Here is a 26,002-nt window from a genome sequence, read left to right on the forward strand (position 1 = left end):
TCTTTTAGATCAATCTAGAAAAATGAACTGGTGATGTATTCTTCTTTTTCACCAGTTCTTCATTCAGAATATGGTCTTTAAAAAGTAATACTTAATGCTATTCATATTTCTACAGTATATAGCAATGACCATGCATTTGCCACTGAACATATACTCAATAGGAAGCCACAGCCTGCCCTTGTCAAAGTACTTAACCGTATCATATCTGTAGCTCAAGCCTCGCTGATTAGATGAGATATATAATATCTGTTTGCTGGAATGTGACTTCTTCTTGAATATCTGTTTGAAACCCAGGGTTCAAAGTGCACCTCAGGGAGGTCAACACACAAGCCAAGCCACGTTTGGATGGTATTCAGCTATGTGGGAGTCTTCCTTTATGTGTTTGAACCATTTTCAGTTGCAGTCATCTGTGCTGCATGGCCTAAGGATTCCCCCTTCTCACTTTCTTTTTAACATCTAGCCTAATGAAGAGTTCTGGAGACCTGGAATGCTTGCACAATGTATTGAGTTGTTTTGGTTGGTCTTCTAGGGATGTGAGAGTACACCCTTCATATCAGTCTATGTTTGTAGAATATGAATTTTTGGGAATGGAAGGGGGTAGTCTAGTCTTACCATTTGCCTGCTTAAGAAGAAGAGTTGGTTTTTATATGCCGATTTTCTCTACCTTTAAGGAGAATCAAACCGGCTTCCAATCTTCTTCCCTTCCTCTCCCCACAACAGACACCTTGTGAGGTAGGTGGGGCTGAGAGAGTTTGGAGAGAACTGCAACTAGCCCAAGGTCACCCAGCTGGCTTCATGTGTAGGAGTGGGGAAACCAACCCAGTTCACTAGATTAGAGTCCGCCACTTCTGTGTAGGAGTGGGAAATCAAACCCAGTTCTCCAGATCAGAGTCCACCACTCTTAACCACGCTGGCAATCCCCTTTCAGTTTGGACCTTCCACCCACCCATGTGTCAGTGCTGGCAAGAGACGCGGGGGGCGGATGGACGACAGAAATGACTTTGTGTGAAGCGTCAATGTCACTTCCAGGTGAAAATCCAGACATGATGTCAGTGTGTCAGGTAATGCTCTCAAATTCTCACCAGACTCAGACAATATCATTTCTGCCCCTTTCCCTGTCTCCAAAGCTCCAGCGGTGCCAGTGCGAAGAAGGGATGTTGTGTTACTTTTGCGGGTTCAAGGCTAGCATCCTTCTTTTACTGTTGGAACCCTTTGAAAAGTTCGTCAGTCTCCTGCATTTCCTTCACATTCATAACTTGTGCCTCTTGCTTAAAAAAAATTTTTTCCATTTTATTTTCTTTGTCCTTGTCAGAACTTGTCACCTTTTAAAAAAATGAATGACTCTATGGAATATGAAACAGTTTGTGATGGTTGTCCTTGAGGGGACTGTGATTCCAAACGTTAGGATGGCACTGCTGCCCCGTTGCCCAGGGTCTGACTTTGTCAGCCATTGTCTATAAGAGTATTTTAAATGCACATTTAAATGCACTCTATGGCATTTAGGGAAAACTGCATGAATGATAAAGTAGGTGGTATTTATAGTGACTGTTTTGTATATTCTAAAAATACAATGGATAATCACTGGGTGAGAGATGAGCAATAACTCCAAAAGAGTCACGGGAAATGCTAAGCAACCACAAAAACTTATAAATGCTCCATGGCAACTCCTCTGCCAGCTTTCTTCAAATTTTTCTTTCAGAGAGCCCGGAGGGTGGAGCAGGGAGTCATGCGTTGCTATGTGTAATTGTAGTACAACAGATTGTAGAAGTGAAGCAGTACTTACAGCCTAATGCCAAGGTGTTCTAAAAACCATTTAAACCTCTGGTTACTGCTGCTGGAAACATACAATGTATTTGGAATTTGGCACCAGTCTGATTGTGGTTTTTTTACTGCTCTTTTGGCTGCATGTTAATAGCATTTACTGACATAGTACTAGCCCTTCCACACAAAAGAGAGTCAATGAAATAAGTAACTAAGAGTCCTACTGAGAGCCAGCATGGTGTATGGGTTAAGAGCAGTGGTTTGGAGCGGTGGACTCTGATCTGGAGAACCAGGTTTGATTCCCCACTCCTCCACATGAGTGGCGGACGCTAATCTGGTGAACTGGATTTGTTTCCCCACTCCTACACCAAAGCCAGCTGGGTGACCTTGGGCAAGTCATGTTCTCTCAGCCTCACCTACTTCACAGGCTGTCTGTGGTGGAGGGGAAGGGAAAGGTGATTGTAAGCCGGTTTGATTCTGCCTTAAGTGGTAGAGAAAGTCGGCATATAAAAACCAACTCTTCTTCTTCTACTACTTCTTCACAACATGAGCCACTTTCGCAAAATGTGTTGTAGCCACATGGGGGAGAAAACTTAAAAGGGTTTACAGAGAGCCAAGTTTTGTGAATTGCCCGAAACTCCCAATCTAATCCTGTCACATACTGAATTGAGCCTGTAGCCTTACCCTTGCTTACTGTGCAGTCCTAAGCAGAGTTACACCCTTCTAAGCTTATTGTCTCCAATGAACTTAGAAGGGTGTAACTCTGCTTCACATTGCCCTGCCAGTTCTTTATGGAATAGTTGGCTGAGCTGTCTGAATCTGCTGTACAGGTAAATGCTTGCCTTCGGTATATAAGCTGTGGATGCTTATATTGCAAAGCCACGTATGGATGTGGGTTAGGGTTGCAATATCCCTGCCAGGAGTGGGGGCTCCTCCACTTCCGTGCTCATTGGAAGTGACATCATCACATCACTGAGGACACTCTGGTATTTGGACAAAAACTCGATAGTAAAAACGGCTTCTGCCACAGAGTTTTTGCCCAAATAACAGAGCGTCCTCATGTTGACGGTGATGTGATGATATCACTTCCAGTGAGTGCCAGAAGTGGCGTTGATGCATTGCCAGTGACATGGGGGCTAAGCCTCAGTTCGCCACAGGTAAGTTCCCCCCTCCCCTGCCTGTTGCCTGGGGGTACCTGGCAACTCTAATGTGGGTTCGTGTTTGAATCTTGTATGTGATGCATTTTACACCTGGAAGTGCCGCATCGCAACGGGGCTTTTACCACTCTAACTCCCAGTTTGAGTGGTAAAGGCCCCCTTGCGATGCAGCACTTCCGGGCATGCGCGACCCCCCCACCTCCCCTCCAAAAACCTCCCGCCAAAGGAGAAGGGGACCTGGTAAGCCTACTTCCTGTCCACCTCTCCGAGTCATTCATGGAGGTGGCCCAAGTGAAATGGTGCCTGAACAATCTAGTGTCTAGAATTCTGGTAGGATGAGCAGTTGTATCTCGCTTGCTGTCTAGTTCAAATTCTAGTAGCTTAAGATACTGGTGAATTTTGTTGACATGTGCCATATTCTGTTGTTGTGGAACATGAAAGTTAAATGTTACCCATCAGTTTGCCTTGACTGTCAAAATAAGGAGTTGGAGAGGAAACCGACATTGTTCTAAAAGAGGCCTTCGGAAGGGAAAGGAATCAGTACTTAAAAATGAAGCCTTTTAAGCATAATTGAAGAAATGGTAGAATAGTGTTGGTTAAGATTAAAATTTGCACCTGTCATTATGTCCCTCTCTGTAATTTTTTCCAGTAGAAACCGTTGGTAATGTGATGCACCTATGTACATAGAGAGGTTGTGAATATGCAGGTACCTGTTGCTAACTATGCAGAAAGCTTTGCCTATCCATTGATCAGTTCTGAACTGCAAATGTATAGTATGACGATGGCTCAGAGCTCTGCTGAGCCTTGTATTACATTTCAAGCTTGCTAGACAACTAACAGAGTTTTAAAATATTCAGTGGTGCTTTCAAGTCGCAAGGTAATAATAAGTGATGGCATTCATTGCCACCCAAATTATAGCACGCAGCCATCATCCACAAGTCAGTGAAGACTTTGGATCTTCTCCCTATCATATTGCATTTGTATCTTGACCTTCTCCTAAGGAGCTCAGGGCAGTGTACAAAGGGCGAAAATGCATGGTCGCTTTAGCCTCCTTTATTCCCTGTTTCAGCCAGGATTCAGCCAGGATCGAACGCACGTTTGGCGAAACGCATGCGTTCGATCCTGGCTGAATCCAGGCTGAAACAGGGAATAAAGGAGGCTAAAGCGACCGTGCATTTTCGCCCATAGTTCTCCCCGTCTCCACTTTGTCCTTACAATAACCCTGTGAGAAAGATAAGACTGAGGGTGAGTAACTAAGCTGCAGTGAGCTTCATGGCTGGGTAGGAATTTGAACTCAGGAGTCCCAGGTCCTAGTTTGGTTCTATAACTGCTATATCCCACTGTTTTTTAAAAAAATGTATATTGAGTTTACATACATGAATTAGTATGATACATAGTGTTACAATCTGAGGATGTCTTCTCAATAGATTACATCAAAGAGTTGCCAAATCTGGGTTCTGATTCACTGCAACAAACGTGTTGTCTGTTGTCACACAGATTGGTTGAATAATGCAATCCCAATAAGAGTTACACCCTTCTAAGCCCATTGACTTCAGTGAACTTCGAAGGGTATAACTCTTTTTGGGATTGCCCCATAAATATTGCAGCAGTTAATAACCACAGGTAGCCAGGCCAGTGGCTATAATATATTGTTCTTTGCTATAAATGGAAGGCAAGCATGTGTAAAATATGGCAATGTTGACTGGGGACAAGGAGTGTGGTATTATAATACACCCATGAGGCTTAAGGGCATTAAAAATGACTGTGGTATTTCTCTGAATCCATTATGGAAGCACAAAGAAAGCTTGCCCCAGATGGTGTTGTCCAAGCTTTTATAAAACAAATTTGGATCCCATAAAACAAACACCCATCTGTCGTCCTGAGATAATTAGATTATTTCACACCCTTAGAAGAGCTATTTCTAAAATATGCCTTTGTGAATCAATATCTGTTCATCTAGACTAGCTTTTTTTAGTCCTTTTCCCCAATCATCTTGTTACCATTCAGGATTTTGCTCAGTTGAACACTATACTTTATGTAATGAAATAGTAAAATAAGAACATCCCCCCCCTTTGCGTGTTACTCTTTAGTCTAGTTGATGCAAAGTCAGAAGAAGCTGTTACCATGGTAACTTGCTCACATTAAACATTGTCACTAGAGGGAGGGGGTCTGGCAAGGATTTTATTCAGGCTGCTACCCCTGCTGTTGTTAAGTTTTCTTTTACCAGGATCAATAACCTCAATAAAGCCAATGCTGCTGTGTTATGACCGTTAATTCTTTTGGTGTCATTTCCCTAATCCGAGTTGTCATTTTTCGTTCACATATTTCATTCTCCACCTGGGTCAGCTATCATTGTCTGCTATGTTCAGATGCCTATTTAAATGCAATCCCTTAAGACTAGGTTGAGTTAGTTTGGCCATTTAAGATGGCCAGAGCGTTAAATATTTCTGCAAGAATTTGGGGGAAGATACGCACTTTCTAACAAATGGAATCTATGGAAACCGAATTGGAAAGTAACCCCACAGGTCAGCCTAACACCTCTACTGCAAAATAGAGTATCCCATGCCTACACCACTGACAGCTGATCTGCAGTTGCTAACATTACAGTCCAAGCAGAGCTACATCCTTTGAAGTACATGGAAATCAATTGGCTTAGAAGGGTGTAATTCTGCTTAGGATGGCACTGGGCTTGAATTTTGAAGCAATTTCATTTTAAGTCTCTGCTGTTAACTCCATAAAAAGGTAAAGGTAGTCCCCTGTGCAAGCACTGGGGCCTTACTTGACCCATGGGGTGACGTCACATCTCGACATTTACTAGGCAGACTACATTTATGGAGTGGTTTGCCATTGCCTTCCCCAGTCATCTACACTTTACCCCCAGCAAGCTGGGTACTTATTTTACTGACCTCGGAAGGATAGAAGCCGAGTCAGCCTTGAGCCAACTACCTGAAACCAACTTATGTCGGAGTCGAACTCAGCTCGTGAGCAGAGCTTTGATTGCAGTACTGCAGCTTACCACTCTGCACCACGGGGCTCCTGTTAACTCCATAGGCAGCCTCATGCCTACATTATGGTTTTGTTATAGAGATTACAGAGAATAACTATGAAATGTCCTTAACAGTGCTACATAGATCTATTATTTCTAAATGGTTCCTATCCAGCTTCTTTTTGAAAGCCTCCAAGAAAGAGTTCCAAACATGTAGTATAATTCTGCTTTCCTAGTTTAAACCAATTTTGTCACTACTGTTCAAAATTTGACTGTTAACCTTTCACCATATTTACTAATTGTATAGCATTGTTGCCAGAAATGCAATCCTGAAAAAGTACAGAGTCTTGACTGGTGTTAAAGATTTAGTGTGGACTGCACCTGACATCATGTTGGATGTTTTTTTTACTCCTTTTAGGAATCTCCTTGGAGCATCAAGAATGCCATTGGATTGCATTTGGGGGAAGCGATGACTTTCGCCTTTCTCTCCTATGTCTTCCCACACTTCCAGTAGTTCAGTCGCTGAATTGATACAAAAGAAACTCTCTCCAAGATCATGACTGAAGAAAAGAGCCTTGGTGTGACTCAAAAAGTCTTGTCACCTTCACGCAGTACCAGCAGCTGCTCCTCTAAGCAAGGAAGTAGACAGGTAAATGCACATATTTTGTAAACCCCTGTTTGTTTAAAACCACATCATGGTTATGAAATATACAAACCAGAAAATAAATTGTATATGTTTTAAGTTCCTAGTGGTGGTTTGCTGTTTTTCAATTTGTCTGGCTCACTCTCATGAGTAAATTGGTATGAAATGTGAGGTAGATCCAGGATAGATTTGTTATATGTGAGTTGGTTCTATGATGGCTTGAGTCTGTCTGTCTTCCAGCCTGGCTTTCTCCAAGTTGTCATCATCAACTTTCTCCTTTGAATGAAGGACCTGGTAGTAAGTGTATCGTGTAGTTCTTTAATTTGGCTCCTGCTAGAAAGGATGGGAGCTAGAAAGCATGCATTACTACATTTACTGGAAAAATGTCCATGTTATCAACATTCTGGCGAAACTCCTACTACCCACTCTGGCTTGCTTGGCATGATTTCTGCAGGGCCAAAATGTTATCAACCAAGACTTGTTGTGGTTGCATGGACAAACCTGGATAACCTTCAGTTTGTGTATCCTAAGGGTACTGAAAAGTTGCTTGGAGAAAATGTGGCCTGCTTGAACCTATCCATTTTGTCCATAGTCTGGTGGTGCTCTTGGACCCAGGCCTACTGCTGCATATGTAGACCAAAGAGAACGTATCTTGCCAATGATGATTCAAAGTACTGGTTAAAAAACTAAGAAAAGACATGCTGGAATAGACCAAGGCCCATCAGCTCCAGCAGTCTGTTAACACAGTGGCCAACCAGGTGTCTCTAGGATGCCCACAAATAAGACAGCTGCAGCAGCATTATCCTGCCTGTTTTCCATAGCACCTAATATAATAGGTATGATCCTGTGATATTGGAGAGAGAATAGGTATGCATCATGACTACTATTCATTTTGACTAGCAGCCATGGATAGCCCTAGCCTCCATGAACATGTCCCCTCTTAAAGCCTTCCAAGTTGGCAGCCATCCTGGGGCAGGGAGTTCCACAGTTTAACTATGTGTTTTGTGAAAAATGCATAATTAATGCATGGTCCTTGCCATTAATGCCTTACATGGTCTGTAACTTGGGTATGTAAAGGCTCACCAGCTCCAGTATGAACCTGCCCAACAACTGTGATCCAGAGGCCCTGTTCTGTGTGACCACTCCTTTCTGAAATAAGGGGGGGTGAATATCAGAGATAGTTTTTCAGTTTGGTTGCCTTGTCTTTAGAGCTCCCTTCTTATGGCAGTCTGTTCCTCATCAAGCTTGTTGATTTTAGGTGACAGTTTTTATTTTCCCAAGCACTGTTAATTGATTGGTCTGTTATCGTTTTGGCTTTTTAAAAAAAACACTACTGCTGCTTTTATTTGTTCTTCCACTGCTGCGGTGTTTGATTTCTTTCTCAGTTCTTTTATTAGTGTTATTGCTTCAACTTGATAAAATAATTATGGGTTTTATGATGTGGCTTTTTATTGACTTGTGTTGATGATTTTAGATTGCTAGCTTTCTGTCGTCTGAATTGTTGTAAGCCACCTACTGATCTTGTTAGTTAAGACATTCTTATTCCGCATTCTCAACTATCTTCTTAAACTAAGACTGTCACAAGAAAATGTTTTTTTTTGGGGGGAAATACTAATAGAGTACAAAAGTTGTACTTGTAAACAATGTTCTCTAAGAAAGAGTGGTGCATTACATTACTGCTTGTAAAAGGATGTACAATGGCATGCCCCGTCATTTTTAAACATTTCTGAATGTGTGAAATGACCCTTACAAGATCATTAGAAAGATTTTTCTAGGCTAAGCACTTGGGAATGTAAATTATATATCTTACTACTGGGTATTTTCATTATTGGTATCCATGTCTTTCTCAATCCATCTCTTTGGCAAAAGTACCAGTTCTACAGACTTGATACATTGCAAGCCCTAGTGAGTTCGATCCCGACGGAAGTTGGTTTCAGGTGGCCGGCTCAAGGTTGACTCAGCCTTCCATCCTTCCGAGGTTGGCAAAATGAGTACCCAGCTTGCTGGGGGTAAAGGGAAGATGACTGTGGAAGGCACTGGCAAACCACCCCGTAAACAAAGTCTGCCTAGAAAACGTTGGGATGTAACGTCACCCCATGGGTCAGGAATGACCCGGTGCTTGCACAGGGGACCTTTACCTTTACTAGGAGGTTAAGAGTTCTTTGCTCTAAGTACTCATCTCATGTCAAAATTCAGTTTCTTCGATTAGTCTCTGGCATGTAAAATGGTGTCAGAATTCATGTGAACACGGCCAGTTGGGTAGATACCTGTATTGCTTCCTTGCTTTGCTACAGTCCTTAAAATGCATACCGAATCAAAACTGTTTCTAGATATGTCCTCATTGTTGAGTTTCATAGCGATCAATCTAGTTGCATAAGTAAATGTTTTCATGGTGTGGCTGTGATGTCCATGTCTTCACAACTCTTTAAATTTAATGGTATCAACACTAGTAATTAAATAAAGCAATGTAAGATTCCAACGCCCTGACCTGGATAGCCCAGGCGAGCATGATCTTGTCAGATCTCAGAAGCTAAGCCAGGTCAATCCTGGCTAGTACTTGGATGGGAGACCACCGAGGAATACCAGAGTCGCTTTGCAGAGGAAGGCAATGGCAAACCACCTTTGTTAGTCTCTTGCCTTGAAAACCCTGCTGGGTCACTACAAGGCAGCTATGACTTGACAGCACTTTACACACACACGCACACAATTTGAAAATCCTTGGGACGTCTATAGTGCTGGTAAGCACATGTGCATTAACACCCACATGCATATGAAAATTTGGAACTTTGGAGCACAGCTATGTCAAACATTTTCATTTTGTTGTGTTTTTAAAAAGAACTTGAAAGATGAAGGCAAATAAACTAGAGATGCAGTGTTCTGTTTTCCTACCAGATGTTTCTAGGAAGCAGGACAAGAGCCCTCTATAGTTTGACCTCAGCATCAGGTATTCAGTGAGGTCCTGTACTTGAACATTAAAATTCCGTAGGAAAGCTTGAGATGCCCTCAGATACCTAATTCTAAATTACAAACTTTTTAAAAAAAGTTAAATATTGAAATGTTATGATTTGGGAATCAAATCAATATAAGAATACCTCCAAATAAACTCATTAGCTCATTGAAGGAGCCAAGTAACAATAAATGCTTTCCTCTTCTACTTCACTGAGATGGTGATTTCTTTCCAGTGTTGATCCTAGCCAGATTCTCTGGTTTCTTATTATTTGCAGAGTTCACTAAGGATATTTTCGCATTGTTCACACAGTCTGTGCTGCTGATGAGATTTAAGTAAATCTGATTATGTTGAAAGAACACTGTTTAAACAGCTGCCGGGGACACCATGAATGAAATAGACAACTTGTGTATGCTCTGAAGCATCAGCTTTACATCACATGGGTTTGCATGTCCCTTTCCTCCCCCCCCCACCACACACATACCAAGAGTTCTGGGAATATGGGCTATGTCACCCAGTAGAGTCAAGAACTTCTGTGACTAGCTTACTTCAATCTGAGTTCCTGTGGTCTGTGCACAAGAGAACTATGAAGTGTTGCCAAAGAGAAGATATTTGTGGTGCATCAAAGCGATGGCTGAACTTGAGAGAACTCTGTCAAATGTGGGATTTTGTGTTGATTTTAGTTTTCGGGAAACCTGCTGTTATTGGATAGCTGCAGTGCTTTAGCAAAATTAACCACTACTCACTGTAAAATATATAAAAATCCAACCTTAAAAAAATTAAACGCAGGCATTTTTAGCACATACAAGCATGTGTACAATTAGAGATACTGACCATAACTAAGACCATGACTAAGAATCTAAGGCCATTGACTTCAATGAATTTAGTAAGGTGTAACTAGGATTGCACTGTGAGTTGTAAAAAGAAGACTAATTTAACAATTCATACTTTTTATTAAAGAACTGTAATGAAGTACTAGCAAACCAAACTTGTGCTCTTGTGCGGAGGGGCTGTGGCTCAGTGTTAGAGCTTCTGCTTTACATGCAGAAGGTCTCAGTTTCAGTCCCCGCCATCTCCAGTTAAAAGGACCAGGGAGGAGGTGATGTGAAAGACCTCTGCCTGAGAACCTGGAGACCTGCTGCTAGTCTGAATTGACAGTACTGATCTTGATGAACTAATGGTCCGATTCAGTTTAAGGCAGATTCATGTTGAGTTTGTTAAAACTCAAATTCGTAGTGTAGTAGCATCATTTATGCCCAAGTAAAGAACCACAGGTAATACTGAAGATTACTTTAAAACTCTTAGAATATTCTTTCTGTTGCTGTTCACATCCTTAAAAAGGAAAGCTATTGTTCCAAGGTTGAATGAATGCACTGTTCTCATACTTGGACATAAATGACTTAAAAATATGTCACAGTTCAATTAGATTTTTCTACTGGGGCACATTTATGGAGCACTCCTATGCAGAGTTACTCCAGTCTAAACCCACTGCTTTCAAAAGGCTTAGACCGAAGTAACTCTGCATAGGTTTCCAGTGTAATTCTCCTATGCTGGCTGTGTGCAAACGGATCCTGGCTTTTGCCTGGCTGACTGCACTTGTAGAATATTACCAAGAGTCTGATAATTAATTTGAGTTCTACCCTCTAGTTTTTTTCCTGGGTTGTTACGATGACCCAAGTCATGTTATTAATGCAAGGCGGCATTTACAGTTGATACAGTGTTTTGCACTTAAGGATCAGAGATTTTCTTGGCAAGCCAGCACTAGACCTGTAGTTCAGGAAAGTCTGACCCCTAAGTTCAAAAGACTGTATCACTAGCGAATGGCGCCTTGATGACAACAGAGGACTGTGCTGAGGGTTGTTAAAAACAACCCTGGTACCAAGAGAGACGTGGTGCCAGTAATAACTCTTTATGATGAGTATAAGAAAAGTGGAAATGTAAAATCATTTTTAATGCCAATTTTAGGAACCATCACAAATGCCTTAGTTGCTAGTGATGCAACACTGTATCCTCCTTGAAGCAGCTTTCTATTTTCAGCACTTGCAAATGTTCACTACAACTGACTGCGTTTCCTTCTTGATGAAAGTCTGGCGCTGTAGTCTGCTGTGTTCAAGCAGCTGTCAGGCCAAGAGCTATTCTAGCTTACTGCTTCATTTTTCTTTTGATCTAAAATAAAATGTGGCCTTTGGGAGTTCCTTGCACACTGTGAGGTAGGAAATTAGTGGCTTCTAGTTTATTATATTAAATATCGATTTGAGAACCCTGGAGATCCAAGATCATTTGAAAAAAGACTTGCTGGACGGGTTCAGAAGTTCATGTAGTCCAGCATGTGTCTCAAACAGTGGTCAGCTACCCAGCAGCGTGTGCTGGAGAAAGCTGTTTCCGGAGTTTGTTTCCAACATTTGCTATTGGAGAAGGAAGGTTCCTTTTTAAATATAATGGCTGATAAGCACCGACAGGCCTGTTCTCCATTATTTTGTCGATCCTTTTTTTTTAAAGCCACCTAAACCTTTGGGCATCTTGTAGCAATTGGTTATTCCAGAACTCCATGTGTTTTTAGCATCTTGCTCATGCTGAATTGTGGACTAAATTGTGTGTTGCTATCATAGTTCTGCATACGATATGTTTTGCCTCTTGCAACATGTTCATACATTCCTCATTCATGGTTAGGAGGGAAATCTTGGGAGAGTTCTTGCGTAGTGCTTAAGAGTGTGGTGCAGTGGTTAAGAGCAGTGGTTTGGAGTGGTGGACTTGAATCTGGAGAACCGGGTTTGATTCCTCACTCCTCCACATGAGCGGCGGAGGCTAATCTGGTGAACTGGGCTGGTTTCCCCACTCCTACACATGAAGCCAGCTGGGTGACCTTGGGCTAGTCACGGCTCTTAGAGCTCACTTAGCCCCACCTACCTCACAGGGTATCTGTTGTGGGGAGGAGAAAGGAAGGTGATTGTAAGCCGGTTTGATTCTCCCTTAAGTGGTAGAGAAAGTCGGCATATAGAAATCAGTTCTTCTTCTTGTGTTTCTTGGGCTTCTGCCTACTGTTTCCTAGAACTTTGTAATGCTTGACTGTTTTTTAAATACAGCAATGTGTCCTTTGTACTCTACTTTATATTTTCCAGTGTCTTTGGTAGCTGGCAATTCAGTAATTGCTCCAAGTTACAGTTGGCATACTTTTACAACACACACTTCAGTGCTTCCTGAATTCTGCAGGAAGAAACGTAACAGCATGAGTTTGAGTTTCATGGGCACTGACGATCACAATCACTCAAGCCCAGGATGTTGGTCTTGTTGATCCACCTTGCCATTGTTGATGTTGATCCACCTTGCCATTGTTGCCCTGGATTTGCATATTTTGGGTTTCACGAAAATGAAATTTGTTTTAGTGGCAGTGGCTTGAGTTCTAGCTGTTTCGGCTAGCAAAATGGAAGTGTGTGTGTGTGTGTGGAGGGTGATTCTCCTCTTCCACTGCAGACCCCCACTTAATACCTGTACTATTTCCAGAGATCCAGTAACCCAATGAGACAGGATTTTGGGGGGGGGGGGGCACAACAAGCTGCAGTGGTGGGTTGGAGGATGAAAAGCGTGCTTCTGTGAGTGCTGATCCAAGCCAATGTTTTATCATTATGACCACTTTGATTGGGGTATATTTCTTGTAAATCTCAGTGACATCATTCTCATTCTCACCCTGTATCCTCCTTGAGTATTCGGTATTGCTACTAATTTTGGAAGGAAGACTAGTTGCTTAAGGGAGCATGCCATTAACATTCTCTACAGCCTGCATCACTGGTGAAATCTCCAGGGTTGGACTGAGCCACTGCTCTGGAGTGTAACTGGCTGCCAGTAACAAGCAGAGCCAAGCCACAGCAGTTCCACCAGCACTGCAGGAATCACTTGGCTCAGATCCTTCAGTAGCAGCCGTGATCAGAGCCAGTGTGGTGTAGTGGTTAAGAGCAGAGGTTTGGAGTGGTGGGCTCTAATCTGGAGAACTGGGTTTGATTCCCCACTCCTTCTTCATCATCAGTGTTACCAAACCCATAGGTGATGAGTGTGTTGAGGTCAGCACTGCTGACTGGGTCTGAGCAGAATGGCCCCTGGAGTGCTGGGCTTGTTCCTGGGCTATTTAAGCTTTCCAAATCCATCAGTGAAATTTCCTCTCTTCTTGTTTGCTTCCTCTTTGCTGCTCGTGACTAATCTGAACAGACGGAAGAGAAAGCAATCTGATTCCATTTGTGTGTATGGTAACACTATGCAAGTCCTTTCCGGTTGAATAAATAAGTAGTGAATTATCTTATGTTTTTCATGCCCTTCTCTAAAACCACGTTCTGGATGCTGTGTACAACTCATTTATGATTACCTCCTGTAGAGCTTATAAATGTAGGAAAGGGTCTAATAGTCCAGAGAACTACAGAACAATTCCTGAAGTAATATTATATTTTTTCATACACAACTGTTACTGTATGTAATAGATTAAACTGGGTCCCATAATACTAGAACACGGGGTCATCTGCTAAAGCTGGAGGGTGAAAGATTCAAAACAGATTAAAGGAAGTATTTTTTCTCACAACACATAGTTAAATTGTGGAACTCCCTGCCCCAGAATGTGGTGATGGCTCAGCTTGGAGGGCTTTAAGAGGGGAGTGGACATGTTCATGGAGGAAAGGGGTATTCATGGCTATTAGTTGGAATAGATGCTGGTCATGCTGCATACCTGTTCTCTCTAGTATCAGAGGAGCATGCCTATTATTTTGGGTGCGGTGGAACACGGGCAGGATGGTGCTGCTGCAGTCGTCTTGTTTGTGGCTTCCTAGAGGCACCTGGTTGGCCTCTGTGTGAGCAGACTGCTGGACTTCATGGGCCTTGGTCTGATCCAGCAGGGCCTTTCTTATGTTCTTATGGGTTGGATTCAGCCAGCTTTTTCACTCAGTCTCTCACAATTCCGTTCCATACTTTAGGTCTTTTTCCATATGGCTTTTGAACATGCAGGTGTCCTGCTGACCAGGTTGGAGGGAAGTCCCAGACCACAACAAGTCCATCAGCAAAAGTTCTAGGGTTCCAGTTCAAAGCAAAGTCCAGGGTTCAGTGGCACAGTCCAAAAGTAGTCCAAGGTCACATAGGAAAGTTCCAAGATCTTAAACACTAGGCAACTAGTAGGGTCATCAGCAGGGTTGCAGACAAGTTGATCCCACACTGGCTGCAGCCTTACATAGGGAGTTTCCCTACAGGTGTTGCTGAGTCCCACATTAGGCTTCTCCTCAAGCTCAGTCAGCTTCCCTACTCATGAGGATTACTGGGGCCCAGATCCTGTGGTGACTTATCTGTTTCTCCTAGCATTTCTTTAGCAGAAGGGGTGCTTTGGGAGACTGTGGTGGGTCTGGTCGTAGGCAGGTCTATGATGGGATCTCCAGGCCTGAGGGCTCTGCTGGCTCAGGGGGCAGTGCCAGTGCTGGATCAGGGTCCCTTTGGGGAGGCACTGGAAAGTCCGTCTTACTGGGAGGGTCTGCCAAGGTGGAGCTTGGGGGCAGGTTGTCCTCCTCCTTCGAGAACATCTCTTCCCGTGCTAATGCAGGGTGGTTCGTGACACCAGGTCCCATAATTCTCAGCATTGGATTTTTGGTGGCCAACAAGGACCTCTTCTTTTTCACCTGGAGAAAAGCTGGGTGGATCCAACTCATTCTACATAGTAGTTGTATAATATTTATATAACAGTTGGGTAAAAGAACAAAGAAGGTGCTGGGGATATTACGGCTGCTTTCCTTGAATTGACAACTCACTTTGTATTTATGGAGAGATAAAGACAAGCCTTTCAGGGTTCTGTATTTTTTTCCCCAGTGAGGTGGCAGTATTCTACCCAATAGTTCACAAAGATGTAACCCACCCTCCCACCCTCCAGTATTCTGGCCAATAAGTGCAAAGGCCCTGGGACAACTAATATGCTCTAGACTGTTATTTGTACACTTCATAATATTGCCTTGATACAGAATACAATTAAACAACTTGGAAAAGAGGGGGCTATCTGTATTTATATTCGGGCTGCTCTGTAGTGATTTCCTGCACTCTTAGGCCCCCACGCCACATCATTTTGTCCTGCATGCTTGGCTAGTCCATTTAGGGTTTGGGAATTTCATGGGTCGCTTAGGTAGTATAGGTCGAGCATCCCTAATCCAAAAATCTGAAAGGCTCCAAAATCCAAAACTTTTTGAGCACCAGCATGATGCTACAAGTGGAAAATTCCACTCCTGACCACATGTGACAGGTCACAATCAAAATGCAGGCACACAGCAGATCCTCCCAGACCCCTTCAGCTGCAATATATCTTTTCCTTGCATGCCTACATTCCCACATGCAGGCACGCAAGCAAGCAAAAATCAGAAACACTTCTGGTCCCAAACATTTTGGATAATGAGTACACAACCTGTAATTAACTTAAAAAACCTAAAAGAGTACTTTGTAGTGAAAAAATCCTTCTCGAAAGAACTACTTTTGTCCCAGCAATGAACAATTTAGTTCAGTTCTGCTGTTTTTTAATATATTCAACAATTACTAAGATAATCAGAGGTTTCATACACTAGTCAGTGCTTAACAGTCTGGATGTTTTAGTTATTGTAGAAATGCAACACAGTTCTTTCATCTCTCCCTCCACTGCATAATGCTATTGCCTTTGTACAGGCTGATGAGCTTTCTTCCAGTTACTCATCAAAATAATGACTGTGCACCAGATAAGAATGTTGCATAAAGAGAAGCTGCAGCATGACATATTCTTGGTGGGGAGGAAAGACTTGCTTTTAATAGTTTTGAAATGTGATTTTATCATGTATGTTTTAAATTGTTAGCTTCCTTCATGGTCCTTGTAAGGGTGGAAAGGCAGGACACAAATTTTGAAAATAAATAAAATAAATATTTGCATGACTTACCTCCAAGGTGGAAATTTAAACCAAAAGTAATCGGCTGCTGAAGAACTGATTTGTCATCTTACCCTTCTGTCAGTGAAACATCATCTTACCCTTCTGAAGAGGTCCTCAAGTCACATCGCTAAGCCTCCTTGGTGCTTGAACAAAAGTTTTTGAGTATTTTGAATCTTGGGAATAACTTGATTCTCGGACTGTAATGTAGTCCATAGTATGGCTGGCATCAGGGGTCAGCATAGTGAGGAACTGGCCAAGGCTCGTGGCCTGGTACAGGGCCCTCTGCAGACCAGAAATGCTTGACCACCCGTTTCCACCAAGAAATTGGAGATCGCTCCAGATATCACTGATGCCACAGGGGTCTTGGAGGCAGTTTGCGCTTTCCTAATGGGTAGGGTGCCTGGAGGAGGAGGAAGAGCATCATTGTTTCATTTTCCACTATACCTGGTGCTGGCAGGGCAAGAAGGGAGAGCAAAAGGTTTGAGCTCTGCCTCCGGCCTTACTTCTAGCTGGAAATGGGAGATCACCCAGAGGCCCTTGCAAAAGGGCATCCTCTGATTTCTTGAGAGAGTCACTGGGCAGGAGACTGAGCAGTGGTTCTACTTTCTTGGGTTCCTTTAGTCATGCCAATACCAACCGAGACATAAAGGTAGGTCAGACTTTTATGAGAGGGGCAGATGGAGTGGAGGTAGAAAAGGCAATGGTGGAATTCGCACTGGGAAGAGTAACTGGAGGGCATCTTGACCCAGGCCTTCCCCAAACCTGGAGCCAGCTCTATTTTGTATCAGTTTGGACTTTCTTCAGACTTTCAGCACTAATCATTGGAATACAGAGAGTCCATTCAACTACTAGACAGTATTTTTGGGTCTCTCTTAAACTGTGAATTTTTGTAGCTGATGTAGTACATTGTGAATACAGTTGTGGGATGTTTGGCCATTCCCACTGATTTCTAAGCACAAACTTCCAGCTGAGCACCCAACTATTTAAATTTGGAGGGAGGGAATCCTAGATAATAAAACCTTGATGTTTGGGGTAGCACTGCATTGAGAATAAAGGACAGATTCACCTTTGTAATGTCCCACCTGCACTATATACTGATATTTTTAGACGTCTGTCCATTTTGTCTCTGATGACTGATAATGCTCCATGTGATAGGCTTGATGTCTGCCTCTGCAAAGAGTTGCTGATGGGCCACTTCAATCTCATTTTAATTAGATATTATTAGTTTAATTAAATGTCAAAGTTTGATGATATATTAACTTTTAGAATCCACAAAGACTCATAAATCACAGTCTGTTTGTTCTCTTCTCCCACAGCAAATATCCAAAAAGGAAAACCAGAATGTTCCTCTCAACAGCAGTAACTAATTTCTCAGAGCTTTATCTCACTTCTCATTTTGTACTCAGGTACAGATTCCTGATACTTACACCATCACGTTAGTGGAGAATGGTGCATATGCATTTATATTGCCATTTTTATGGGCACCCCCCTCCCCATTTCTGCTGTTTTCACTCTGGAAAGCAGTGATTTATTCTCAGTGGATGTTTGGTATCTATGGGCTTTGTAGTGGGGTTATCTGTACCAGAGGAGCCCCGTGGCGCAGAGTGTTAAGCTGCAGTACTGCAGTCAAAAGGTTTGCTCACGACCTGAGTTCGATCCCGACAGACGTCGGTTTCAGGTAGCCGGCTCAAGGTTGACTCAGCCTTCCATCCTTCCGAGGTCGGTAAAATGAGTACCCAGCTTGCTGGGGGTAAAGGGGAGATGACTGGGGAAGGCACTGGCAAACCACCCCGTAAACAAAGTCTGCCTAGGAAACGTCGGGATGTGACGTCACCCCATGGGTCAGGAATGACCCGGTGCTTGCACAGGGACCTTTACCTTTATCTTACCAGAATATACAGTGCAAAATGGGAAGGTGCCCTCAAAGAAAGAATGATTACAAATAATTCCAGCTGGGAAAATTAAAATGTGCAAAAGAAAAGAGAATAGTAACTTGCTTGGTTTATTTCCTTCCTAAATTGTGGGGAATTCGCTGCAACCTTTGTGGCATTTATATCCTTCAAAGGGGAGACTGCTGGAGACTCATTGCCTATATTTCTAGCCTGGGAAACAGCCAGTAAAAACCTACACATCTTCCTCCCTCACAACCCCAGACAGAAGCTCATCAGTTGCCTTTACCTGGTCTTTCCATAAATCCAGTTTGGTTTCTTGTACATCCTTTAAATTGTACATGGCTGTTCAGATAAAACAGGTTGTGGGTGCTTCAGTGAAATGAGCACTTAAGTAATATGAATTTGTTTCCACTGAGCAGTAATTCTTCTTATCTGAAACAAACTACGGTAAGGGTTCTAGTGACACAGTAATACCTCCTTGGTATTTATGTAAAGGCTGTCCTAACCTTAGCTGTTGTTTGTGTGGGTCTGTTTAAACTTACCATTTGGAGCCTTGTCTCAACTTCCCAAGGGCACAGTTTGAAGATCATGTGTATCGGCCACATTTGAAAAGATTAGATTTTGGTGTGCAACACTTTCGACTTGAGTGTTAATGGAAATGTTTTCCTGTTGTGCAATGTCAAAAGTATCAAAGTGGTGGTGTGAGAGGATGGTTTCCTACTCCCTTTTGCTTTTTTTTCAAACGTTAATTTTAGGATAGGTGGCACAGAGTGGTCAGCTGCAGTATTGCAGTCCAAAGCTTTGCTCACAACCTGAGTTTGATCACAACGGAAGTTGGTTTCAGGTAGCCGGCTCAAGGTTGACTCAGCCTTCCATCCTTCCGAACCACCCCGTAAACAAAGTCTGCCTAGAAAATGTCTGGATGTGACATCACCCCATGGGTCAAGAATGACCTGGTGCTTGCACAGGGGACCTTAACCTTTACCTTTTTAAATTTAAGCATTAACTATAACTATGTTCTACCTTTGCAAAGTCTGAGAAAGTGTGAATGGGATGCAATAATCCAATTTTATTGTTTGAATTACACTGACTTTTTAAAAAGAATAAGCAACAAATATAGCGCAAGTGAAAATACAAAAACATACTACTTCAAAGCTGTTAAAATATATATCTGCTTTAACTTACAAGTGTGTAACAACAAATAAATAATGCTTGTCATTGGCGTACCCCTTCAAAAACCTGTGATAAATTTATGACCTCTGTATAGTAATGTATTTGATATAACTGCTGATAAGGGGTGGGTCTTGGATTTAAACTTTCTATTATGTTTAAATTTTTCTTATGTAAATTACTGTAAAATTTCTAATGTGGAAACCTAACTCTGAGCTTGGAGTTTGTTTATTGCTTTTGTTATACAAAACTTAATATGGGTTCAGCAGAACATGGGTATGGGAACAGATTTATTCCAAGTTCAAGGTGACAGACATCTCAAAGATGGTTCTTGAACATCTCCCTGGCAAATGTCAAATATATTGTTTGTCTGCACTGAAACTTAATTTTTAAAAAATGAGGTTCTGTGATCAGATAGTTTGATTCAAAATGTCCCATGTGTAAATTTACCAATTTTGTTACTGCTGTAGACCCTCTGGCCATTCCTAGTATTTGCCACAAATGTTGCTTAATGAATTATTATTTTTTAAAAAGTACTATTTCTTTAAGAGGCCAACTAAAGTGAGTAGATTGTTTTGAATCTTGTACTTCTAGAAGATTGTCTGTGGCATTAAGTGCTGCATCAGATCTACCAAGCCACCAAAATGTTTTTGATATTGCCTGTTCCTTATTTGGGCATAAAATCCATAATGTATTTACTGTAAGACCTAAAACTGGTAATACAGGGAGCCAAACAAATGTTAACATATCTTCAAAAAGATTCTAAAATGGGATTATTATTTAGGGTTGCCAGGTGCCCGGTGGTGGCAAGCAAACCCCTGGCCATTTACCCCTTTGCCTGTCGACCAGCTGAGGGTCGGCGGGCAAACGTGCATGCTGCAGCACAGAACTTGGGCGGGGCCAAGGAAGTGCAGGAGGATGGCGCAGGTGCGGCAGAGCCCTGCCCCAGCCCCTGCAAGTGTTGGGCGCCATTACTTGGTGCTGTGGGGAAGGACAGTTCCTCAGTGGTTTCCGCCACCCGCCGGCCCCAGGATGCTCCCGCCACCGCGCCCAGCACCGCTCCCCACCCGGGCCACCAAATCAGCTCCCCAGATGAGTGAAGGGCCACGCTTCCGGTTGTAAACCAGAAGTGGCGCACGCGATCCCCAAGCTCTGCCCCCAAAGCCTCCTGCTGGAGGAGAGGGGGGGACCTGGCAACCCTATTATTATTGGATACTCTGGGCCTTCCCTGGAGCAGAGAGAGGCTGTAATCTTAAATATATTTTCCTGGGAGTAAGTTCCATTGAATAATATGGGATTTTCTTTGTTATAAACCCGTTGGGCTTGCTCACAAAACAAATTTGAATTTTAAGCAACATTTAAAATACCTGGGTGTGAGGTTCCAGATTTTTTTTAAAAAAAACATCCAAACCAAAATATAACTTTTCTTCTAAATGATATGGCTAAAATGATAGGGCCCTTCTCTGACAATAATTCTAAGTGTATTGAATAATATAGGGTTTACTTTGTTATAAACCTGTTGGGCTTGCTCACAAAACAAATTTGAATTTTAAGCAACATTTAAAATACCTGGGTGTGAGGTTCCAGATTTTTTTTAAAAAAAAACACACACATCCAAACCAAAATATAACTTTCCTTCTAAATGATATGGCTAAAATGATAGGGCCCTTCTCTGACAATAATTCTAAGTGTATCACAACAAACAGAACACAGGTGTTCAGCCTCATGCATCCCTTCACCGTCAAACAGATACACCTTTTCTTGTGCTCACCTGCCCACAGCTGCTCCTGGGCTGGAAATGTTTGTTGTGCTGTCTTAACTTGTCACAGAAAACCCCCTTCAGGGAGGCCATCTGTCTCTCACAGAATCCTCATACAGGGCTGATAAGACACCCAGAAACCAAGAGGGCTTGATCTGGCCTACAGGCTAGAAATTCTCTGGCCCCAGGTACTCTAAAAGAAAACATTCATGTGATTTCATTTTGTAAAACCCTTTCCAACATTAAATTACTACTTTATAAAGGAGGAGACAGGTGGCTGAGGGGATTTATCTTTAGCCTTGCAGTTTCAGAATCAATCTCTGTGACTTGCCAAAGCTGGTATCCCTGTTTCTGTGGAAACACTACTGTATTTACGGTCTCATGAAATGTGTGTTGCCTGCTTTCAAAATTGATTGCTTTCAAATATGCCCTGGCATCTGGACTTGACGGAACTTGACTTCGGCTATTGACAACATTTTTGCAAACAAATTTCTTACTATGAAGAAACAACTTAAAATGCTGTGTAAAGTTCACCAGCTACATACAGCATGTGTAAACTGCAGTTCCATAAAGGACAAGCAATGTTTGGAGGCAAAACTGTAATGGCTTCAGAAGTGTTTTTCAAAACTACACAGCATATAGGCCTTTGGACACCTGCCCACCAGCAGAGCTACTTCTCATGTCTGTGGAATTTATAGTAATCAAACTCAGGTTTATATGGGACAGGAATACAAATTAGTCATAAATGATTCATCAGTTAATGGACAGTCTATCCACTCTGATTCATCAGGAATTAAGAACTAATGAGTTGGTGGCTTGAGACATAGCAAACCTGGAGAAATCCTACTGGAAAAAACAGAGGGCGGAAATAGGCTGAACGAACACTTGTCAAGGATGCTTTGGGATGATTCTGCACTAAGCAGGGGGTGGGACTAGATGGCTTGTATGGCCCCTTCCTATTCTATGATTCTTGCTATTACTGTAATAGAGGCATTGCATCAAATTGTGCCTGAGAACATGTGTTCAATATTTGGTATTCTGTTGATCTGACAGTGAACCATATTTCTGCAGTTCTTATTGCTGTGAACACACTCTTTAAACATTACAGTGAATGGGTTTGAATGTTCTTCCTTGATTAAAGGGTGACTTGCTGCTGCTCTTTTAGACCAAGACAGGTCAAGCCAGGAGATCGGTGGGGCTGCCATCTTAAAGCCAACTTACTTGGGTTGGGGATTGGGGCTGTGAACATGTCCTTTTTAAAATGTTATTTTTGAGAAAAGGGAAGAAAAGCACTAACCACATATTTGGACCTTGTTTCTGAACAGGACAGCTGGGAGATTGTAGAAGGACTACGGGGAGCTGTGAATTACACCCAGGAACCGCAGAAACAGGAAGGCTACCTGCTGAAAAAAAGGAAATGGCCTCTGAAAGGCTGGCACAAGGTCAGAAGCAAGCATGAATCCGCGAGTGTTTATTGCCCTTTAAAACTGAGCCACTTGGTCTGGTGTCCTTGCATAAAAGACTGTGTGAGAGAGTGTCGTAGCTCTCATTTTAAATAGGTTATAACATTTTAAGCTTCCTGGCTAAAAGAGTTGTCTGTATATTACAGAGATGCTTCTTTCTGGACAAGGGAATTTTGAAATATGCAAAGAGTCCAGCTGACGTAAGTACCTTGAAGGCATGCTGCCCCAATGTTCTCATGTGACTTATGTGATTACTTCAAAAGACAAAAAGAGGTAATCCTAAAAACTGAAATCTTCTTTGGTCCTCTCTTTCCCTTAATTGGAAATAACTGGTTTTAAATGTTTCTTGGCAGATAGAGAGAGGGAAGCTGCATGGATGTATAGATGTTGGGCTTTCGGTGATGTCTGTGAAGAAATCAACGAAATGTATAGATTTGGATACAGAAGAACATATTTATCATTTAAAGGTGATAATATTCAAGTAACAATGTATACCCATCAGCTGTAAAATATAGCATGCATTCTAGATACTTATATATTAAAAATCTTGCAGAATCCATTGTGTTTGCCTAGAATGCAGTTCTGTCCACTACTGGCGGTTTCTGTTTTGCATTATGTTAACAGGAAAACACAGCTGCATTTCTTTGGATTCTATGTTTGGAATTTATATTGTGTGGCAAATTCAGATCATTGAGTTCACTGGCATGAGGAGAAAGTTGTAGGAAAACAGGTTAACCGAGTTTTGATGCTACCACATAATAAGCTTTTAATGTTTGTTCCTGATCATTTAATGTATAGGATATTAACCGTCTACCCCTTGACGCAGTAGATACTAATGTGTATAGTGTACCAAAAGACTGAAGATACAGAAGACCTGCTTCTAATTTTCAAAGGAATTAGTATACACAGTGACAAAATGAAAAAGAAACGTTTTGCCCCTCAGCCTTGCAGGTCTAAGTAAGACAAATATAACTTCATTACTGATGCTCCATTTCTCCTATAGTCTTAAAAATTGTCTTTCTTTGTATTCAGATGTCATAAGCTGCAGCTAAATTCCAGTTTTGTATGAACACCGCTTGTTTCACTGCTGATTTGTGCCCCTTGTTCCTGTGGCTATATGCCATAGGATGCTGCTGAGATCCAAGATTGTGCCTGAAAGTGTCAGAATATGCATTGATCAGGCTTCTGTTTTTATAATACAACTTGTTAAGATGTGCAAATGCAGCCACTGAATATTGCAATGTTGTATTGGTCATTACTTTATCTTTCATTTGCTGTCCCTGAGCACAGTCTGATTGGCTGTGTGGAACATCTTAGGAAGCAGGCTGTGGTCTCTCTGTCATCCCTTCTTCTCCATGACATATATACCATCCCCCTTATCTGCCTCTTCATTCTGCAGATGGTCCCTTGCCTGTGCCAAGCCTTTGCCTACCCCCACACGGCATTGTACACCATTGTTCTGCCTTCATCTATCACTCACACACCCTCAGTCACTTGTCCTGAGAAGCAGCAGCAGGCTACCACAGCATCACTGGGAAAAGCAAATCCCTTCCGTCCGCTTCAGAAAAATGATACCTTCCTGGGGGCTGTATAGGCTCACAAAGTGGCATTGCAGATCCAAACTATACAACATCACTTGAGGCAGAATTGCTACTATTCCCCAAGCTCTAACGGAGTATAAGTAACGATGGGTAGCTGTGTTAGTCTCTGTAGCAGTAGAAAAGAGCAAGAGTCTAGTAGCACCTTAAAGACTAACAAAATTTCTGGCAGGGTAGGAGCTTTCGTGAGTTACAGCTCACTTCTTCAGATGTGTAAGGTATACAGACCTATTATCCTTAATGTTTGTAACCTATAGAATATATTCTTTGTTTGTATAACCTATACTTCCCCCTCCTAGGCAAAATCTCAGGAAGTCTTTGATGAGTGGGTAGCAAAGTTGCGCCATCACCGAATGTATCGTCAAAATGAAATTTCCATGTTTCCACATGACATCAACAATCATTTCTTCCCAGCATCCTCAGTTATGGAGTCTGTATCTGGCCTTTTGGAGTATACATCAAGCAGAAAGGTATGAGGTATAGATAATGTGCTTCTTCTGGGATTGATTATAGTGAAGACTACAACAAATAATGTAATAGATGACTGGAGGTTGACGATTAGATGAATTGTGCTTAAACCATTATCAAAAATGTTGTGGGTTTTTTATGTACAAGCAAATGTAAAGAATATCAACATTCCTAGTTAGCACTGTAGAAACTGGATTGTGTTCTGTTGGCTCCCATATAGAATTTAAAATGTCATGACATTTTTCAGTCATAACCACGTTCGGTTATATGAATCGAGTCTAGGGATGTGGTGTTCTGCCTGCCCCACCCTGGGACCCTGATCCTCAGCCATGACATCTTTGAGAGCCCCCAAGTCCTCAGAATGAAGACTGGAAGGGGTGTCCCACCTTGTTCCTCCACTATCTCCCATGACTGCCACCTCAGTGCTGGCTGGTAGGGTCACTGTCCTCCTCAGCTCGTCTCTGGTCCCTGTTTAAGGGAGGCCCTGGCCCACTACTGACCCAGGAAGCTCTGTGGGGGAGCAGGAGCAACTACACCTGGATCATGCGATTCTTCCCTGTACCCACTGCATCCCGTCGAAACCAGCAACTTGTTTTAAATTGGCCTTATAGGTAAGGCTTAACCATTGATAATTGCAGTGGGAAATCAGTAGCTTCCTTTTGTGGTAAAAGACAGGTGGGTTGGGTGTTCAGACAATCGTCAGATCAACACAGGTACAGATACAGCTTTTTATTGCATGCAGTTTTTATAAATTTGGGGAATTACTTTAGCAATTCTCCTGGATCTGTACTTAAGCCTCTGTACTTGGCTTTGAAATATACATTCGTCATAACAAAGCCATGCTGAGTATTTGTTTTTTCCATTGGAATTCTTCTTTTGATAAAAGAAATCTTGTTTCCATGGTACAGAGAGGCAGCTTGACGCAACAGAATTCAATGCAGACCGGAAGTAGTTTATCATTCTCCTGTTCAAACAATGAGTCAAGGATTCCACCTTGGCTTCAGTCTTCTGAAGATATGGAACGATGCTCAAAAGGTAACTTAGGTAGAACGATTACAGACCTCAGATTGTTGTACTTTTAGACAGTTTCTTGCACAATTCTCCAGAGTTAGTTGTCTTTATACAGTGCCTTTCTCATAAATTAACCTTGAAAACAAATATTTTTATAGCATGATCTAGCTTTGCGGCTGGGTACCAGTTCTCCATCCCCCAAGAACCTATCAATTGCTTCACTTTTAAAGGAATACATGCTTAAT

At 42.2% G+C, this 26,002-nt stretch overlaps 1 protein-coding gene across 5 annotated transcripts in view; it reads left to right on the forward strand.

The window, feature by feature from the left end:
- The first annotated feature begins 6,367 nt into the window (after window positions 1–6,367).
- Window positions 6,368–26,002, forward strand: part of OSBPL3 (oxysterol binding protein like 3) — a 73,911-nt gene continuing 54,276 nt past the window's right edge. For 4 of the 5 annotated variants that reach the window (XM_056857199.1, XM_056857201.1, XM_056857200.1 and 1 more), the window contains exons 1-6: window positions 6,368–6,553; window positions 22,543–22,659; window positions 22,827–22,880; window positions 23,034–23,147; window positions 24,578–24,748; window positions 25,655–25,781. In XM_056857199.1, coding sequence (XP_056713177.1) covers window positions 6,461–6,553; window positions 22,543–22,659; window positions 22,827–22,880; window positions 23,034–23,147; window positions 24,578–24,748; window positions 25,655–25,781 — 676 coding nt within the window. In that variant the 5' untranslated portion in view covers window positions 6,368–6,460. Of the gene's footprint in view, window positions 6,554–22,542; window positions 22,660–22,826; window positions 22,881–23,033; window positions 23,148–24,577; window positions 24,749–25,654; window positions 25,782–26,002 lie in introns of those variants that run through there. The other variant, XM_056857204.1, reaches the window with a different exon arrangement.

Source organism: Euleptes europaea, chromosome 11 (assembly GCF_029931775.1).
Source record: "Euleptes europaea isolate rEulEur1 chromosome 11, rEulEur1.hap1, whole genome shotgun sequence".
Classification (NCBI taxonomy): domain Eukaryota; kingdom Metazoa; phylum Chordata; class Lepidosauria; order Squamata; family Sphaerodactylidae; genus Euleptes; species Euleptes europaea.